Source organism: Salvelinus namaycush, chromosome 9, assembly GCF_016432855.1.
Source record: "Salvelinus namaycush isolate Seneca chromosome 9, SaNama_1.0, whole genome shotgun sequence".
In the NCBI taxonomy this organism is placed as follows: Eukaryota; Metazoa; Chordata; class Actinopteri; order Salmoniformes; family Salmonidae; genus Salvelinus; species Salvelinus namaycush.
In genome coordinates this window covers 12,553,980-12,575,629 of record NC_052315.1, presented here as the reverse complement: position 1 = coordinate 12,575,629, position 21,650 = coordinate 12,553,980, and the positions used below count along the sequence as shown (strand labels likewise).

Here is a 21,650-nt window from a genome sequence, read left to right as displayed (position 1 = left end):
CCCCCCCCCCCACACCCTGCTTTTTTGCATACCCTTTGAAAACTCAGAGCCCCTAAAGCGGTTGATAATCACTGGTGTTCAGTATTCACTAGTCTCTTTTATATTCACTAGTGTAGAGAAGCCAAAAATGCATGTTCTACCCCAATTCCCCAAACTCACCTGAAGTCTCTGAACAGCCTCTTCTCTCTCTTTCTCCAACTCATGGATATCTGATTTCCTGCTATGTAGATTGTGGATTATCTAAAAAAGAGACCACAAATACAGTAATCCTTTGTTTTTTTATTAGGATACCCATTAGCTGTTGAAAGCAGCAGCTACTCTTCCTGGGGTCCACAAAGGACTAGTGGTTAGAGCGTTGGGCCAGTAACCGAAAGATAGCTGGTTCAAATACCCAAGCCAACAAGGTGAAAAATCTGCTAATGTACCCTTGAGCAAGGCACTTAACCCTAGTTTGCTCCAGGGGTGCTGTAATACTATGGCTGCCCTTGTAAAACAACACCTTTCACTGCACCTATCTGGTCAGTGTGTGACAAAAAATAAACATCTAAATATATGTTCTCTCTGAACTCTATCAAATCAGTAAAAAAATTATCCACATATTTATTAATTTTTTTAAAAGAGATGTCAAATCATCTCTTGTGTAGCCTGGAAGATTGTCAAACTTTGGGACATCTTGCTGTTACTGAAATTTCCCCCATGGGCTCCAGTACAAAGTGACCTTGTATGAGTCATCCTTGCTGAAGTTTTGCTTCTTTAGACTGTAAAAGAATGTGGAGGTTTGAGATAGCACTACAATGCCACAAGGAAACGGATCCATTTAGATACAGTGCCTTCAGAAAGTATTCAACCACCTTGACTTTTTCAAAAGTTTGTTGTGTCATGTTCTTTCACACCGATCGACAAACCATTTCTGTATGGACCTCGCTTCGGGCACGGGGGCATTGTCATGCTGAAACAGGAAAGGGCCTTCCACAAACATTTGCCACAAAATTGGAAGCACAGAATCGTCAAGAATGAAGCGTGATTCATCACTCTAGAGAACGCGTCTCCACTGCTCCAGAGTCCAATGGCTTTGCACCACTCCAGCCGACGCTTGGCATTGCGCATGGTGATCTTAGGCTTGTGTGCAGCTGCTCAGCAATGGAAACCCATTTCATGAAGCTCCCGACAAACAGTTATTGTGCTGACGTTGCTTCCAGAGGCAGTTTGGAACGCAGTAGTGTGTTGCAACCGAGGACAGACAATTTTACGCGCTACGCGCTTCAGCACTCTGGGTTCCCATCCTGTGAGCTTGTGTGGTTTACCACTTTCCGGGTGAGCCGTTGTTGCTCCTAGATGTTTCCACTTCACAATAACAGCACTTACAGTTGACCGGGGCAGCTCTAGCAGGGCAGAAATTTGACTTGTTGGAAAGGTGGCATCCTATGACGGTGCCACGTTGAAAGTCACTGCGCTCTTCAGTAAGGCCATTCTAATGCCAATGTTTGTCTATGGAGATTGCATGGCGGTGTGCTTGATTTTATACACCTGCCAGCAACACGTGTGGCTGAAATAGCCCAAATCCACTAATTTGATGGTGTCCACATTCACTACATGGCCAAAAGTATGTTGAATAAACCAGGGAGGTTTTCCAATGCCTTGCAAAGAAGGGCACCTATTGGTAGATGGGTAAAAAAATAAAAAAAGACACTACATATCCCTTTAAGCAGGGTGAAATTATTAATTAGGCTTTGGATGGTGTATCAATACACCCAGTCAATACAAAGATACAGGCGTCATTCCTAACTTAGTTGCCGGAGTGGAGGGAAAACACTCAGGGATTTCACCATGAGGCCCATTGTAATTTTTTAACAGCTACAGAGTTTAATGGCTGTGATAGGAGAAACTTGCTAATGGATCAACAGCATGGTAGTTACTCCACAATACTAACCTAAATGACAGAGTGAAAAGAGGGAAGCCTGTACAGAATACAAATATTCCAAAACATGCATCCTGTTTGCATCAAGGCACAAAAGTAATATTGCAAAGAATGTGTCAAAGAGATTAACTTTTTTACCTGAATAAAAAGCATTATGTTTGGGGCAAATCCGACACATTACTGAGTACCATTCTTCATATTTTCAAGCATAGTGGTGGCTGCATCATGTTATGGGTATGCTTGTCATCAGCAAGGACGAGGGGATTTTTTTTAGGATAAATATAAATGAAATAGGGCTGAACATAGGCAAAATCTTAGAGGAAATTCCTGGTTCAGTCTGCTTTCCAACAAACACAGGGAGACAAATTCACCTTTCAGCAGGACAGTAACTTAAAACAAAAGACCAAATCTAAACTGTTCTTGAGTGGCCTAGTTACAGTTTTGACTTAAATTTTCTTGTAAATCTATGGCAAGACTTAAATTGTTGTCTAGCAACGATCAACAACCAACTTGACAGAGCTTGAAGATTAAAAAAAGGGGCAAATATTGTACAGTCCAGGTATGCAAAGCTCTTAGAGACTTACCCCAAAAGACTCACAGCTGTAATTGCTGCCAAATGTGTTTCTAACATGATTAAATCAAGATCAGGTTTTTATTTTTCATAAAGTTTTTTAAATTCTTCTTCCACTTTGACAGCGTATATATAGATCATCGACAAAAAAACAAACATTTAATGCAACAAAATGTGGAAAAGTCAACGGGGTTGAATACTTTCCAAAGGCACTGTAAATGTGATGCCCTATTTTCAGAATGTTTTGGGCGTTGTCATTACTCATAGCACTCTTGAGAAGTAGACCAAGTTTGTAGCTGCTCCAAAATAACTGTACTTTCTCAAAATCTAATAAATCAGATTGTTTGGATGACTGACAGGTTTTCCATAATACAGCTGGGATTCATTTAATCCATCCAATATAGATATACCTAAAGCAATTTCCTTTGAACAAGAGGTAGAATTTACAGTATGCAAAATACCTCTACCAAGGCTTTCTGCTTCCAGATGGGAAGTGCTTTAAAAAAAACTCAAGAACAACTAGTTTCTTTGGATTCTCAAGCAAAAACCTTTGTTTATACCTCACTAGTTTCTTTCAACGGCACTGTCTAGAGAGCCTAGAAGCCTGGCTCCTTGAGGCTAGCAGTACCTGGTTGCCTAGAAGAGGGTCAGAGCCCCAAGCCTTACCTCGTCTTTTGCTTTGAGCAAGGCTTCCAGCTCCTCCAATGACTGGGTCAGCTCATCCCTCGTCTCAGACCCACTGGGACCAGGCAGTCCACTCTGAGCCTCCAGCTCTGCCACCTGCAAACACACAACAACAGAGAGTGAGAGACGGAAGGAAAGGAAGAGAGAGAGAATAACACTAAATAAGGAGTTTTTCAATCCTAGTGTACATGCAATGACAATTCTAGTGTACATGCAATGGAACATCAGTTCCTCTCGGCGGTCAGCTATGACTTGTTAAAGGACCACAATAACACAGAATACATCACTATAGAGACATTTTACTAATTGCCAGAAGGGTTTTAAATTAAGGTTTGCAGATGTAGACATCAATTTGACCTACTTGTATGTGTTTAGCATAGAAATTGACTCAAAAGGTCTGAATTCCACATATACTCATGTGGTGAGTTATTGTGATTAAAAAGGAGGACAAACCATTTACCCCTTGAAGTCATAACTCCACAACCCCCCCCCCCCAATTATTTTCACTTTAACAGACAGGAACATGGTTAGAATCGTACAACAACAAACTGACTTGTTTAATGAAAACTGACTGGAATTTTCATGGGTTTGTGCTCAGCCTTCGCAATTACCATCTCTTAATTTGCATCTCCTCTGCATATTCATAATGGAACTTTAAGATTCCATATCATGCCATCCATCGGAGCTCAAGAATACTGCTGTAGGGGTATCTCGCGTTCCTATAGGACCCAACTCCATCCTATCAAATCCATGTGACAATAACTCAGAGGGAATGATGTTACTGCTTGCGCACAACTGCCCTCATACCACCGCTGACAATATAGAAAACAGACCTACTGATCAGATTTCTGAAACAACTATCAATTTGCCTTGCAGGAAAATTAATAGGAGCCTTTACCCACCTAGATAAGAGGAATACCTATGTAAGAGTGCTGTTCATTGACTACAGCTCAGCGTTCAACACCATTGTGCCCTCCAAGCTTGTCACCAAGCTTAGGACTCTGGGTCTGAACGTTGCCCACCCTCACCACCTGGGGTCGGCCCATCAGGAAGTCCAGGATCCAGGATCCCTCTGCAACTGGATCCTGGACTTCCTGATGGGCCGACCCCAGGTGGTGAGGGTGGGCAACGTCACCTCCGCCACGCTGACCCTCAACACAGGTGTTCCACAGGGGTGTGTTCTTAGTCCCCTCCTGTGCTCCCTGTTCACCCACAACTGTGTGGCCACGCACAACTCCTACACCATCAATAAGTTTGCTGATGATACAACGGTGGTAGGCCTGATCATCGGCGATGATGAGTCACCCTACAGGGAGGTCAGTGACATGGCAGTGTGGTGCCAGAACAACAACCTCCACCTCAACATCAGTAAGACCAAGGAGCTAATTGTGGACAACAGGAAACGGGAGGGGCAAGTACGCCCCCATCCACATTGACGGGCTGTAGTGGAGCAGGTCAATAGCTTCAAGTTCCTCGGTGTCCAAATTACTAAAGACTTAAAATGGTCCAAACACACGTGCATAGTCACGAAGAAGGCGTGACAGTGCCTCTTCCCCCTCAGGAGGTTGAAAAAGTTTGGCATGGGCCCTCAAATCCTCAAACAGTTCTACAGCTGTACCATTGAGAGCATTTTTACTGGCTGCATCAGTGCCTGTTATGGCAATAGCACCGCCCTCGATCGCATGACGCTACAGTTTGCCTTGCAGCATTGCCTTGCAGAGGCAGTTGCAGTGCGTTCGGTGTGGTGCTTTTGTTGGATTTATCGAATGTGTGTGTCAAACTGTATGCGTAGGCAGCTTGACAGAAATGGTGAATGTTGAACTTTTGTTGCATACATATCCAGATGATGCTGCGTACTATTTTGCGCAATAATGCTGTCGGTGTGTTCGAAGCATCACTAGGGCCAAGCTCCCTGCCATCCAGGACATCTATATCAGGCGGTGTGGTAGGAAGGCCCGGAAAATCGTTAAAAATATAAGGATAAGGTGGCAGGTACCAACCAGAATCAAACCACCCAAGCCATAGACTATTCTCTCTGCTTCTGCACGGAAAGCAGTACCGGTGAATCAAGTCTGGCACCAAACAGGCTCTTGAACAGCTTCTGATCCCAAGCAATAAGACTGATAACTAGCTAACAAAATAGCTACACAGACTGAGTTAACCTTGTATCTTTATTGACATTTTATTTTTTGCACTGTCTTTACGCACACTCCCTGGGCCCTACACACTCACTCCATCATCTGCTCACTCTCATACATTTATAATGACTCTACACTCACGCACACCCACTCACATACAAGCTGCTGCTACTCTGTTTATTTTATATCCTGTTGCCTAGTCACCTTACCCCTATACATACTATATCTACCTCCATCAATCCAGTATTCCTGTACATTGTAAATATGGTACTGGAACTGACCCTGTACATAGATAGTATGCTTACTTACTTATTGTGATCTTAATATTTATTGTGTGTTATTGCATTGTTGGGTTTTGAGTTTGCAAGAAAGGGATTTCACTGTACTTGTGCATGTGACATTGAAACAAGTAACAAATACAATATGGTAAAATGAGCAGAAAAGAGCTTGTATGGCCATTGTTAGCATTGTGAGAGAACCAACAGATGGGCTTTTAAAGCATTGTGTGCTCTACCATCTCTTGAGATCGTTTGTCTTTACAGAGGACGTACGCCTTCGCTCCTACCGCGTCTCAGCTACAGAAGTGCAAGGCAAGAGATGAGAGAGCAGGCTGGGGACCAGAGCATCCCTGCAGTGTCAGAGATAACCCCGAAAACAAATCACCAGAGCCCTCATTTAACAAAACTAGTCTACTGCTTCGAGAGCTTGGAGAGGAAAGAGCTTACTAGCCAATGGCTTCCATAGCCAATGGCTTCTCTGTTCTTCCTCTCTGGTGTTTTGTCTTTTCCTCCCTAACTAAGGCAAGGGAGAAGTAGGGTTTCCTGTCCTAAAACTGCCGTCCAGCCCTGCCAAGCCCTGGAGAAATGGTCTAATTCCAACCACCTGGTTGACTTTGTTACAAAAGGCGATAACCTTCACTTTGTTGGACTGAGATGGATGTTGTTCCCCTCAGTGCCTGGAGCTAAAATATGACTGTGGACAGCCATTTTTCCCAGGCAGATTTGTTTCTGTGGTACTTTAATCTGCCACATGAAAGAACCTCATTAAGCTTGACCAAGGGCACATTTCTATTTTTTGAATTAAATTATGCAAAACACATTTCACCCTCTAATTATCGAGCCACGTCAACAGTAATATCCCCGAAAGGAATAAACATTGTATCAAACCAGTGGTGTCCACAGCTCTGATAGGAAAAAATTGGATGCCACGGAATGAAGGGTACCGTAACAGTTTTTCTTGGGTTGGGTTCATTTCAATCCTGCCCACATGCCCAGAGCTGGCAGCACCCAAGTGATCATCAATTCACCCATAGTCAATTTGGTTTGACATTCGATATCCCTATGGGACTAGTTAGGGACCATCAGTAAATTACACAATGTGCATGGGACAATATTTTAAAATGTCAATACAAACTATAAATTGTAAATAAATAAAAATATATACAAATATTGAAAGCATTTCATGAAACTACTAAAAGTTGTGCAACATGAAAATATTGGCCCCTAACTAGCCTTAGAGATAGGCTATCTAATGTTAAACAAATTTTGCCATGGTCCCACACACCAGCCTGCTGAAGCTAATTGGTGAAAGAAGTTGGCTAGCATTAGCTAGCCTAGGCAACTCCAAGACCAGATGGGTACTATAAGCTTGTATCCTCATTGACCTTTTTATTTTTTGTCTCTATGCACACTCACAGGGCCCTACACACACACACTCACTCCATCATCTGCTCACTCACACAACATGCACATACATTTATACTGACGCTACAAACATGCACACCCACCCACTCACTCACATACAAGCTGCTGCTACTCTGTTTATCTTGTATCATGATGCCTAGTCACCTTACCCCTACTTATATCTCCCTCCATCACTCCAGTATCCCTGTCACCTTACCCCTATACATATCTACCTCCATCACTCCAGTATCCCTGTCACCTTACCCCTATACATATCTGCCTCCATCACTCCAGTATCCCTGCCACCTTACCCCTACTTATATATCCCTCCATCACTCCAGTATCCCTGCACATTGTAAATATGGTATTGGAACTGACCCTGTATATAGTATGCTTAGTTACTTGTTGTGTTCTTCATATTTCTTATTTTTCTAGTATTGCAATGTTATTGATTATTACATTGTTGGGTTTTGAGTTTGCAAGAAAAGCATTTCACTGTACTTGTGCATGTGACATTAAAACTTGAAGTTGATTTCCTTGGTCCTTTACTGTGATGTCTTACGAGATCAGCTTCAATATTGACGATTGTGGGCTCTATCAATCAATGTAATTTTTTACCATCATTTTTAATCCCCTTTATTTATTTTATCCCCCCCCCCCCCCCCCCCACCTGACATGTAGTTAAATAATTATACATACATTCCTAATTTCCTCTTTCTGCAAGAGTTGGATTTTCCCCCACAGTGGCCAAACCACCATTTGTTGTGATCTTAACTCCAATGAACCCATCTTTCCCAGAATAATGCCATTTTGTTATTTCCTTTTGCAATACATTCCTCCATTTTACTATGTCTTACGAGGGTCCTGAACCTCCCTATGTAAAATTTCTACTGATATTACCCTAAAAATAAATACATTACCCAAGAGTATAATGATATTTCCCGTTGACTGATCGTGGTTTTTCAGATCCCCTAACAATACAGTTTGCAGGTCCATCTGAACCCTGACATAATGACATAACAACCATTCAGGGACCAGACTCCAAAAGTGATTCACCGATGGACAGTACCAGAAAATATGTTCTATTGATTCTGTTTCCTTGTAGCAGAGTCTGCACAAGGCTGACTGTTCAATGCCCCATATATTGAACGTTCTTTTTGTAGCAAGTATTGGTTATAATAGCTTAAATTGAAAGGAACGGGTTGATGTGCAAATTGTTGTTTGATATTGTCTCTTCCAATTTTGTGGCAGAGCCACGATGAGTTGGATATAATTTTATATTGAGCATATGTAACAGTATAACTTTACGTCGTCCCCTCGCCCCGACACGGGCGCGAACCAGGGACCCTCTGCACACATCAACAACGGTCGCCCACGAAGCATCGTTACCCATCGCTCCACAAAGGCCACGGCCCTTGCAGAGCAAGGGGCAACACTACATCTAGGTTTCAGAGCAAGTGACGTAACTGATTGAAACGCTACTAGCGCGTACCCGCTAACTAGCTAGCCATTTCACATCCGTTACACATACACCTCCATACACTATTAGTTGCTTGTGTGACAATTATACTATCCTTGTTTACAATGTCCTTTATAAATATTATACCCTTCTAGTACATGTTTTTCTATCAGTACATTGGAGTTTAGCCAGTGGGCTGTAATATTAGATATCCCTTTTCTGGAGGATGAAATTGCATTTTTTTGCCGACTCTGTATGACTTTAAAAAAGGAGGATACTTTAAACATTGGCAATCTACCGAAAATGTAAAAGTTTTAAATCTGCAAAAAGGCAAAGAGCCCACTCTTAAACATAGGACGGGCCTCTCTTAGTCCCTCTTTCTGTGTGTCCGACAGTTTGCCATTTATATATGAGTAATTAAAGCATGATTGTAATGGATCTTTCAGTAGTTAATCAAAAGTTTGATACATCTCTATTGGAATGCCATTAAAACAAGGGGTTTCCCCCTTCTAGATCTGAAGGATTCGTTGCCATAGAAATGTAACTGGCTAAAAGATGAGCCACATTTGTGGTACCGGTTATCTCAGATTTGAGTTAGTTATCTTGTTAACTCCTCAAACTACATTCATAGCAGTTGCGGTCGGTACCGTTTAAGATTAGAGGACACTTTATGGAGGACCATCCTACCCAGTGAATAAAAAAATATATATATATTGTTTAAACGAAACAAAAAAAGTTTGCCTTTTTAGATAAAACTATACTAAATACACTGAGCATACCAAACATTAGGAACTCCTTCCTAATATTGAGTTGCGCACACCATCGCCTTTCTCTCTCTTTGAGTCAACATTTTACGCAGTGCTAGCTAGCTGTAGCTTATCCTTTCAGTACTAGATTAATTCTCTGATTCTTTGATTGGATTGACAACATGTCAGTTCATGCTGCAAGAGCTTGATAGGTTGGAGAATTGTTCCGGAAGTCGTCATAATTACTGTGTAAGTCTATGGAAAGGGGTGAGAACCGTGAGGCTCCTAGGTTTTGTATTGAAGTCAATGTACCCAGAGAAGAACGGAAAATAGCTGTCCTCCGGCTACACCATGGTGCTACCCTACAGAGTGCTGTTGAGGCTACTGTAGACCTTCATTGCAAAACAGTGTTTTAATCAGTTATTTGGTGGTGTGATTATATTTAGTATAGTTTTATCTAAAAAGGCAAACATATTTTCCACTATTTAAAAAAAAATTAACTGAGAAGGACACCCACATTAATCCCCCCAATCAGGAAATCTAGCCCCTTTAACTGCCACGGGACCACTGATCTTAAGTAGATCATCTGCTGTTGCTTTGAGATCTCTCTCATGGTCAGGATATCTCTCATGGTCAGGATCCTACTTCTAACACCAACGTGGCAAAGGGTTACCCATTCTTAAACCTAATAATCAACCATTATGCATCTAGATCTTTTGTAGCTGGGACGCAGACAGCCAGAATAGCAGTGGTCTGTCGCCATAGCACTTACCTGATCTCGGAGCCTCTCAGTCTCTTCCTGATACTCAGCCAGCTGTTTCTTCCACTCCACCACACCAGTGTTAGCCTCGTGAAGCGCCGCCACTAGCTTAGCGTTGCTATCCTGCAGGGTGAACAGCTCTGCCTCCAGGTTAATCTCACATATGGACCTGGTGGAAAAAAATCAGAAGATAAGTGTACCATGATTAGACAAATCAGGTCATATTCAGGTTTAAAGTATTGCTCACCAAGTGATATACAGAGCTATTCAGGGGCTTTAGCATGCCTGAATGTGGGACTATTAGATTCAACGGACAAGAGCTTTTAAATAACATGAGGGAGATGGGAAAGTTACACCAGTCTTCTAAGACCACCATCTATGGCCACAGGAAAAAACACCCTCCATACCGTTTCTAACCGCCTGCCAACTACCAACCAACTCACCATAGCAACAGGCACTAAAAAACATTCACTCATTACATGCAAGAAAACGACAAGGAGGGGCTGCCAGAGAACATGGGGTGTCAAATTGTGTTTTTGTGTGCTTGTGCGGGATGGAGGGCAGACTGGTGTCTGAAAGGCTCTGTGGTAGAGCCTCATTAATGACCTTGTTTTAAGTACACATGACTCAGCCTCATTCAGTAGTCAGTGGGATCCTGTCAGTGGGTTCAACCTCCCACTGACAACAACCTCCACAATAGGAGAAACCGTACCGGCTTGAGCCATGACTTGATTTAGCTAGTACATTTCCACAGCTAAAACACAGCCCATTCTGTACATCCTATATTGAAGTTATTATCTAATGGTTTGCTTAAAGCAGTAATGTGCTTTTCTCCTGCCATGCATGCTCCAGCAGCATGTGTGTGGAGTTCCAGCCACTTAGGCCTCATATACTGTATATATCCAATGTTCTTAAAAAGGCTTTGCATCTGCCATTGTGATCACATTTATGCTTTCGCATCACAAGTCACTGAACTTTAATCATCATTTGACACGTTAGCGCAAACGCTGCCCTAGAAATCAGATGGGGAATGCACACTATGCCTGGCGACACAATGTGATATCTGCTCAGTGACTCACTAGGCAACGCAACAGTTGCATGACAACACAAGACAGTGTGTTACAATAGGCTACATTAAAATGTTACATTTAATAAAATGTCACACTATGCCACATTCTGGCACCAGCTAATATGGGTTTAAAGGTGATTTGAAGACACCAATGTGACTTCACAGAGATAGTGGCACATTAATAACATTTGTAGAAATATAGTGTGTACAGTATTCTTTTCTCATTCATATACAAGACATGGGAAGTCTACAGTATATTTATTTTACCTTTATTTATCCAGGAAGTCAAATTGAGGTCAGAAGACCTCTTTCCCAAGGGGGACCTGGGGAAAATCTCAATTGCATACTCATGTCCTCTCTCCTGGGTTTTGAGAAGGAAGTGAGGAGAGAGGACACGAAGAGTATGCAATTGAGATTCTCCTCTGGCCATCGTATAGAATGAGTACGGTGGCACAATGGAAGTAGACCTGACTAAGAGCTGTTTGGATCTCATTGAGCCTTGTTCCATAACATTACCCTTCAGACAGCATCTTCTTGATGCGCTCCTTCTCTGACGTCAGCTGCTCCATGTCGGTGCTCTTGCTGCGGAACAGCTTGTCCTCGGGCCCATTGACAGTCAGCAGCGGCGGCGAGTGGCGGTCCTCTGACAGCTCCTGATGACATGACGGATGTGTCATCGAAATGGGTTACCTGTCAACTCCAATCCTACTGCATGTCCAACTCTTCTTTGTTGAAGCTGCTATTCTGAAGCTGACCACAAGTACTCTACATTATGAAGGGTAGGGGTGGCCAATCAGCCTCCTGGAGAGCTACTGGGAATGCAGGTTTTTGCTCAAGCCCTACCATCTAACACACCTGCTTCTACTAATCAGTGGCTCATTAAGACCCTGATTAGCTTAATCGGGTGTGTTACAGCAGGGCCAGAGAAAAAGCCAGTGTACCTCAGGAGGATCCTGTGTGACTCAGTTGGTAAAGCATGGCGCTTGCAATGCCAGTACTGTGAGTTCGATTCCCATGGGGGACTAGTACGAAAAAAACAGTATGAAAATGTATACACTCACTTCTGTAAGTCGCTCTGGATAAGAGCGTCCGCTAAATGACTCAAATGTAAATGTAAGGAGGGTTGGTCACCCCTGATACAGGGCATCACCGAGTTAACAGCCTAAGGATTGGTTTAGACAAACCAGGTCTCACTTGAATATGTTTTAAATAAAACTAACTGCTCTATTAAAGTAGTGAATGAACAAGTAATGTGTCCATCATGTGTCTTTCTGAACTAACACAGACAACACATAAATAAAGAGAGAGAGAGAGAGATCTCCCTATCTGGTAAATTGGTGCACCTGTTAGGGTAATTAAGAAGCCATAAATGCTTAAAATAAAGATGGAGCATATCCTAGTGTTCCCATTAAAATCTAATAATTTGTTGTGATCTGAAATGGGAGAGAAATGACTTAATGTATATTTGTCATAGCTACTTCCCTGCCAGTTGGGGTATGACTGGTTCTTAAATATGACAGATACAGGGTAGCTCAGCGTTTGTGATGTGAGCAGACATGTATTGTTCTTGAGGGACATTGAAACCTAACCCCTCTTGTTAGCACAATAAAATGACAGCAAGAAGATGAAAGGCTGTCGCTATACTGTACATTCAAACACCTCATCCAAACGACAGGGTGGCAGCAGAACTCCATCTGCCAAAATTAATTAGGTCATTCTCAGCCACCATATCCGTGGCACAGGTTCAAAGTTGAACAGCCAACCACGTGGAGCCACACAGCTGCTAAACGCCTTACTTTGTAGAGCATGGAGCAGCATATGGCTCTTTCCTTTTAAAGTGATTTAAATTCAAAGGAACATTCACTGAGTTACAATGATTCCTTTCATTTGCTTGCCAGTGTATATTGGAAGACAATTCTATGTACTGTACATGAACAAAGCAGTTTACATAAGGATTGCTTTGTTCTACTACAGATCTCACAATTTGCAACAGAAGAGCTAAATGTGATATGACTAAACAGACTGAGAAACTTCTAGCCTATTGTGAAGTTAGCTTTTTTTCTTGGTAGACCAGCTCTCATGTCTCATTTTGTGTTGGCAAAAATTAGCTATGGCTCAATTACACTCAAGTTTGTGAAACCATTTTCCTCCACATAGGCTGAGGAACAAAATCCAAACAGCTCCAAGCTCCCCCCAACAAAAAAACAGAGATAAATTGGTTCAAGTCCATCTCTCTCTGTTTTTTTCTCTGTGGCCAGATAGAAAACCAAACCTGCCCTCGACAAGTGCGGAGTGCCTCTGTGAGGCATTGCACCCCTACACTCAGAAAAGCTTGTATTATTAATTTGTCTCAGAGTTGGCCTGTCTGTATTCCCCCACAGTGTTCTATTTTTACGGCCTAGCCACTCTCTCGCTATCCTTACAGTATCCAGTATATGGATAACAAAATGCACAAGGCCAGCATTCAAACGGAGCTGGCGCTAGCTAGGTCCAGAAGAGAAGAGCAAGAAATCAAAGCTAAGACAAGTCCACACACCAAAGTATATGGCTAGGGAGCACAGGTCTCTAAATTATTCATACTGTGGATCATGTTTCGGTAATAATGGATTACGCATTTCCAATACTTTCCCCTCATCATTGACTAACGCAATTCAATTGGAGCAAGCGCAAACATAAGACAGTGATACATCCTTATTTTTAAAAAGGTCCAATGTTTTTATCTCAATACCAAATAACTTTTGGGTAACAATGAAGTACCTTACTGTATTGTTTTCAATTAAAATGTTCATTAAGAAACAAAAATAACTTCTTAGAAAATAGCAATTCTTCAGACAAGAATTTTGCTAGGACTGTCTGGGAGTGGTCTGAGTGGGGAGGGGAAGACTGAAAACGATCTGTTATTGGCAGAGAGGTTTGGAACCCTCTTTCTTATTGGTCTATTAACTAATGGTGATGTCACCAGGCAGGACAAAACTACATCCCACCACAACAGGCTGAAATTTCAGGCAGTATTTCCAGCTCTTAAACTAAAATGGCATTATCATAATTTTCACAATATCACATTATTATTCCAACCTCATAGTGTGAAATATAGCTATATAAAAACACAGGAAAATCACAGTTTCGACTTCACTAGAATTGTTTATTTTTAATGCTTTAAAAGCAGGATAGCTAATTAGGGTTGGTGTTCAAAGGATGATATCTCAAGTGGAATATTTTCCCTTTAACTGTACAGACAGATCATATTTGACCATGGGAATATATCCTTTCTTCTGTTTCCCTATGCTCTCCAAATCTGCCCTCACCATACTGTAACTGCATTATTGAGAACAATGGCTCATTGAAACACTTCGAGGTTTTCTAGGACAAGAGGCTCTGAACTCCCAAGTCCCATTGAAAATGCATCATGAAGTAGGCCATCTGGGGGACGTGATGGGGACAATGCCTTTGGAATAAAGAGCAGTGAGTGTGCTGTCTCTGTCTCTGTCAGTCGGCAGCAGATAGAAGAGCGGTGTAATAGACATGACACTCACCTGAGAGATCTGTGAGATCAGCAATCCCATGGTGCATCAGTGGCAGCGTGGCAGAAAGGGGGGGGGGGGGGGGGGGGGGTCAGAGAGTTGAGAAGAGAGAGATGTGTGTTTTCATGAACAGAGATTTTTTTTTTTTTAAATCTACCAATCAGCAATATTTCAGTGTAAAGCTTGGTTTGCTCCACTGCATACCATTTTATACAAATAAAAACAACAAAGATAGAGTTGCTGGTTATGCTTTATTTCAGTCTGCTATTCACTTGATATGTAAAATGGTAGTTACTTTATATACTGTGAGATTCCTTGAAATAAACACTGCTATATTTAAGCAATAAGGCCCGAGGGGTGTGGTAAAGTATATGGCCAATATACCACAGCTAAGGGCTGTTCTTAAAAATGTAGTATGCTTTCTCTTGCACACTCATCTTCTCCACATCTATCACCCCAGTGTTTAATTTGCCATGCTGTAATAATTTCGCCACTATGGCCTATTTATTGCCTCGCCCTCTTATCCTACCTCATTTGCACACACTGTATATAGACTTTCTCTATTGTATTACTGTATGTTTGTTTATTCCATGTTTATTCCATGTGACTGTATATTTGTTTATTCCATGTGTAACTGCGTTGTTTGTGTCGCACTGCTTTGCTTTATCTTGGCCAGGTCGCAGTTGTAAATGAGAACTTGTTCTCAACTAGCCTACCTGGTTAAATTAAAAAATTGGCAATTCCGCCACTTTTCAACCTAATATTCATTATCTCCAGCACCAAACCAGTGTACATACAGTATGTGAAAACAGCGTGTTTCTATGATCTGTCATTAAAAAGATAAGCTCCAAGAAAATGCTTCTCTGTGACATCACAGGTTAGGATTAAAAATGTTTAAAAAAAAACAAACAGTGATTTTCTAAACCCGCCAATGAGATTCTAGCCAGAGGGATGGTATTTTCTTGCTTCCCACACTGTTTTTAAAATGTAACTTTTGATGATGTCATATGATAGACGTTTTTAACCTAATATTTCTTTCTACAAAATTTTGTAATGCGCCATTTTCACATACTGTACACTTCATGGCCAAAGTACGTGGTCACCTGCTCGTCGAACATATCATTCCAAAATATCAAATCAAATTTTATTGGTCACATACACATGGTTAGCAGATGTTAATGCGAGTGTAGCAAAATGCTTGTGCTTCTAGTTCCGACCGTGCAGTAATATATAACAAGTAATCTAACAATTTCACAACAACTACCTTATACACACAAGTGTAAAGGAATGAATAAGAATATGTACATATCAATACATGGATGAGCGATGGCCGAACGGCATAGGCAAGATGCAGTAGATAGAGTACAGTATATACATATGAGATGAGTAATGTAGTAATGAAGGGTATGTAATCATTATATAAAGTGGCAGTGTTTAAAAGGACTAGTGATACATTTATTACATCCAATTTTGTATTATTAAGTGGCTAGAGATTTGAGTCAGTATGTTGGCAGCAGCCACTCAATGTTAGTGATGGCTGCTTAACAGTCTGATGGCCTTGAGATAGAAGCTGTTTTTCAGTCTCTCGGTCCCAGCTTTGATGCACCTGATAGCGGGGTGAAAAGGCAGTGGCTCCTTGATGATCTTTTTGACCTTCCTGTGACATCGGGTGGTGTAGGTGTCCTGGAGTGCAGGTAGTTTGCCCCCGGTGATGCGTTGTGCTACCCTCTGGAGAGCCTTACGGTTGTGGGCGGAGCAGTTGCCGTACCAGGCAGGTGATACAGCCCGACAGGATGCTCTCGATTGTGCATCTGTAAAAGTTTGTGAGTGTTTCTGGTGACAAGCCAAATTTCTTCAGCCTCCTGAGGTTGAAGAGGCGCTGTTGTGCCTTCTTCACAACGCTGTCTGTGTGGGTGGACCAATTCAGTTTGTCCGTGATGTGTACACCGAGGAACTTAAAACTTTCCACCTTCTCCACTACTGTCCCGTCGATGTGGATAGGGGCCTGCTCCCTCTGCTATTTCCTGAAGTTCACGATCATCTCCTTTGTTTTGTTGACATTGAGTGTGAGATTATTTTCCTGACACCACACTCCGAGGGCCCCACCTCCACCCTGTAGGCCGTCTCGTCGTTGTTGGTAATCAAGCCTACCACTGTAGTGTCGTCTGCAAACTTGATGATTGAGTTGGAGGCGTGCATGGCCACGCAGTCATGGGTGAACAGGGAGTACAGGAGAGGGCTGAGAACGCACCCTTGTGGGTTCCCACTGTTGAGGATCAGCGGGGTGGAGATGTTTCCTACCCTCACCACCGTCAGAAAGTCCAGGACCCAGTTGCACAGGGCGGGGTCGAGACCCAGGGTCTCTCAAAGCACTTCATGATGGCGGAAGTGAGCGCTACGGGGCGATAGTCGTTTAGCTCAGTTACCTTAGGTTTCTTGAGAACAGGAACAAATAATGGCTAATAATATGGAGTTGGTCCCCCTTTGCTGCTATAACAGCCTCCATTCTTCTGGGAAGGCTTTCCCCTAGATGTTGGAACATTGCTACGGGGACTTGCTTCCATTCAGCCACAAGAGCATTAGTGAGGTCGGGCACGGATGTTGGGCAATTAGGCCTGGGTCGTAGTCGGCGTTCCAATTCATCCCACAGGTGTTCGATGGGGTTGAGGTCCTTCCACACCAATCTCGACAAAACCATTTCTGTTTCGCTTTGTGCACGGGGGCATTGTCCTGCTGAAACAGGAAAGGGCCTTCCCCAAACTGTTGCCACAAAGTTGGAACCACAGAATCCTCTAGAATGTCATTGAATGCTCTAGCGTTAAGATTTCCCTTCACTGGAATTGGAAGCCTGAGACCATTATTTATCCTCCACCAAACTTTACAGTTGTCCCGATTCATTCGGACAGGATATCGTTCTCCTGGCATCCACCAAACCCAGATTCGTCCGTCGGACTACCAGATGATGAAGTGTGATTCATCACTCCAGAGAACACGTTTCCACTGCTCCAGAGTCCAACGGCAGCGAACTTTACACCAGTCCAGCCGACGCTTGGCATTGCTCATGGTGATCTTAGGCTTATGTGCGGCTGCTTGGCCATGGAAACCCATTTCATGAAGGTCCCTGACGAACAGTTCTTGTCCTGATGTTGCTTCCAGAGGCAGTTTGGAACTCGGGAGTGAGTGTTGCAACCAAGGACAGACAATGTTTATGCGATACGCACTTCAGCACTCTGCAGTCCCGTTCTGTGAGCTTGCTTGTGTGGCCTACCACTTCGCGGCTGAGCCGTTGTTCCTCCTAAATGTTTCCACTTCACAATAACAGCACTTACAGTTGACCGGGGAAGCTGTAACAGGGCAGAATTTTGACGAACTGACATCCTATGACGGTGCCACGTTTGTGCCACATTAAAAGTCACTTAGCTCTTCGGTATGGACCATTCTACTGCCAATGTTTATCTATGGAGATTGCGTTGCTGTGTGCTCGATTTTATACACCTGTCAGCAATGCGTGTGGCTGAACTAGCCTAATCCACTGATTTGAAGAGGTGTCCACATACTTTTGGCCATGTAGACAACAGTATTGTGCTGGAGATAATGAAAATTAAGTTGATAAGTGGTGGAGTTGCCCTTTAAATGCCAGGATGTCATAATCAATTCGACTTCATTTAGTAGAATTCGCTGCACACTATTGAGGAAGAGACTCGTCTTTCGAGACCCACGTGTATTTGACAAACAGCTGATAAATCAGCTGAGGGGACACACTGTACCAAAATGAACGAATGGCAGGAATCAACACAATAACGTATTAAATGACACACTCTCAGTAGAATGAGCATAGTATGTTGATATTTTTTGCTTACGGCATTCTTTTTTATAGAACAGTACATTCTAAATAGTATGTAGTATGATTAGTACACAGTATGTAGTAGTAGTAGTAGTAGTAGTAGTAGTAGTAGGTAAAAACAGATTTCGGACACATCTATAAAGCTTTCATAGTTATGCCACAGACGTGACAGAACATCTGCCATAACCTTAATGACTGTCAAGTCAATTACCATCATCCTTTCATGATGTGGTAACATATTAGGACCGCCGTGTCCATGCTTAATGTTAGCAGATATTTCTATCATTAACGGGCACCACTTGTGTTTAATTCATAGAACACAAATCAATACACACTGTCTTATCTACAAATCAATGCAAGAGGTGCTGGAGTGGATTCATTCTGCCTCTGGCTAGTCAGCCATAGCCAGGCTCTGTGTGCGTATGGCTCAAAGTATAGGGATGAGTGCACTCTAGATGGAGGAGAGGAATGGGTCAGTGGACTGTACTGTACAAAGACATGCGCGGCACTCCAGACAGTTTCCTAGGTGACCCCATTGCAATTACATTAATCATTCCCACAGGAGCCAAAGGAATGTTCCTCCTGGTCACAAAGGACACAGGGGCATAGTTTGTGGAACTAATGTGATAAAACAGGGTGAAATCAGATCACATCCAAATAAGCACGGCTGTAAATAAGCACAGCTGTAAATAAGCACCGCTGTCAGACGTGCAGTTATAAAACGTGACCCGAGAATATCACAAACAGGTGTGGACCAGGAAAGCTATGAGGAAGAATGCATAATTTTTTCGGTTGTATTGTTGTAGTTATGTCACATTTATGAATACCCCTACAATGTCGTCTCTGGGCTATTTATTCTATACTGACCATTGTTTATAGCACATACAAATTATTTGTCAATAAAATACCTTTAAATCCCTTACACTCGTGGGAATTGGCCTATATGGATAGGGCTGAATTGAAATCTTTCTTACAGAAGACATATGGAAAGCATATACATAACCATGGTAGCAATTAAAAGGAAACCGTTTGGAGGTTATGGGAAAATTATTAGACTAAAGGTGAGAACACAACAATTCACCTGACAAGACTGAATGCAAACATTTTTTGTGCATTTTACATTTACTGTCCTTTTCGCAGCATTTGTTGATAACGAACTCTGGATACATTCAGTAACATGAGAAGAATATTCTTGGAAGATTTGGGGTATGTGCAACATAACACAAAAACGTGAGTGAGAGGTCTAGCTGGTGTTTCCAAGTGGCTACACACCTCTCCAAAGTCTGCACAGTTACTAAGTAATTTCAATGCACTTCTATGACTCAAAAGAGTGTCTTCAACTGTAAAGTGCTTTTTTTGTTGTCCTAGCTGTGCAGTTGAGGAACTAGAGCAAGCACACTTGTAGTTGTTTTGAACACTGCCCTACATCTCCACCTATACACCTTTACTCTATGTAAAAATGGCCCATTTTAAATCGCAATCTGTGTCACGTAGGTATAATTTGAAAGCTTGTTCTATTGCCAACATGACTAGCTAAATTATCAAATACGTTCTTATAGTGTTAGGCTTTCACAAGACAATTCAGAGAAGCAGATGGTCATTTTTCCACGCATAGAATGGAGTCATGAGTGCATTCAGATGGTCCGCGGCAAATATCCTTCACAATACAACAAGCATAGGCTCATTCTGTTCAGGACAACCCAGGGTATAACGCCATGTCATCTTGTAGCTGTACATCAAACATAGTGATCATAAAGGACTGTAGACAGTATGGACACAGCTTCCCGTTGACTAGTTCTTTTCTGATGGAAAAAAATGGCCTACTCTTGGCAGCTACTCATGTTCAATGGCTTCACACACACCCTCCCTGCTCTCATGAAATGCATGTTGCTACAACAACGAATAATCAAAATGGCCCTAACAAGTTTATCAAACAATGGATTCCAATTTGCTGAAATTAATTGGACGAGCGATTGAGTCAGGTCGGCTCTGTAACAATGCGCTGTATAACAATGTGATTTCCAAATGCAATTAGTTTGTATTTACATAGATTGCATGGTGTATAAATTGTATCTCCCACCCACACTAGCTCAAGCTGTCATTATTGATACAGCAAATCCCTCAAATGTTATCCAGTGATAATATATCCCATATTAATTCCCCATTCCCAAGAAACAAACACCATAGTTCCTTTCAGCACACAAGAAAATCTTTTGAGGAGTTGGAAATTATTTTGGAAGGTGTCCATTAATGAACTTAAAAGTTATTACACTCAAAATGATATCACCCAAAGGAGGCTATCTGGTCATTTCAACAGTTAGTGCCGTAGATATCCTAGAAAAAAATCCCTTTATATATGACTCCGCCCCTCTCACACTTCCCCATGAGGCGGCGGCATTACAGTCACTCCGTTTAAATTGAAACCAGCCCATTTCCGCCTACCATCCCCATTTTTCATGCATGAAATCCTTTAATAGGGTTAACCAAATGGGGAAATAATAGAATGGTCAGACAGAGCATCTATCTAATCCCAAGAGAATCCAATTTGTCTAAAATAGATAGTGTGTGAGTGTGTGTGTGTTAACATTCATTTGGTCCTGAGGGTAGCACTGCTAAGCCCTGTGCTTATCTGTCATGCCTCAGCAGTTAGTTTTAGAGGTCGACCGATTATGATTTTTTAACGCCGATACCGATTATTGGAGGACCAAAAAAGCCGATACCGATTAAATCGGCCGATTTAAAAAAAAAATGTATTTGTAATAATGACAATTACAACAATACTGAATGAACACTTATTTTGACTTAATATAATACATGAATAAAATCAATTTAGCCTCAAATAAAATGAAACATGTTCAATTTGGTTTAAATAATGAAAAAACAAAGTGTTGGAGAAGAAAGTAAAAGTGCAATATGTGCCATGTAAAAAAGCTAACGTTTAAGTTCCTTGCTCAGAACATATGAACGCTGGTGGTTCCTTTTAACATGAGTCTTCAATATTCCCAGGTAAGAAGTTTTAGGTTGTAGTTATTATAGGAATTATAGGACAATTTCTCTCTATACGATTTGTATTTCATATACCTTTGACTATTGGATGTTCTTATAGGCACTTTAGTATTGCCAGTGTAACAGTATAGCTTCTGTCCCTCTCCTCGCCCCTACCTGGGCTCGAACCAGGAACACATCGACAACAGCCACCCTCGAAGCAGCGTTACCCATCGCTCCACAAAAGCCGCAGAGCAAGGGGAACAACCACTC

At 42.0% G+C, this 21,650-nt stretch overlaps 1 protein-coding gene across 1 annotated transcript in view; it reads right to left on the bottom strand.

Moving 5' to 3' along the window:
• LOC120053685 (homer protein homolog 3-like) overlaps nucleotides 1-21,650 on the bottom strand; it is a 38,271-nt gene that overhangs the window by 2,651 nt on the left and 13,970 nt on the right. Inside the window, exons 6-10 of the mRNA XM_039000866.1 lie at nucleotides 14,561-14,569; nucleotides 11,544-11,680; nucleotides 9,971-10,127; nucleotides 3,156-3,269; nucleotides 160-240 (exon numbers count right to left, since the gene is read on the bottom strand). Of these exons, the coding sequence (XP_038856794.1) occupies nucleotides 160-240; nucleotides 3,156-3,269; nucleotides 9,971-10,127; nucleotides 11,544-11,680; nucleotides 14,561-14,569 (498 nt within the window). The remainder of the gene's footprint in view (nucleotides 1-159; nucleotides 241-3,155; nucleotides 3,270-9,970; nucleotides 10,128-11,543; nucleotides 11,681-14,560; nucleotides 14,570-21,650) is intronic.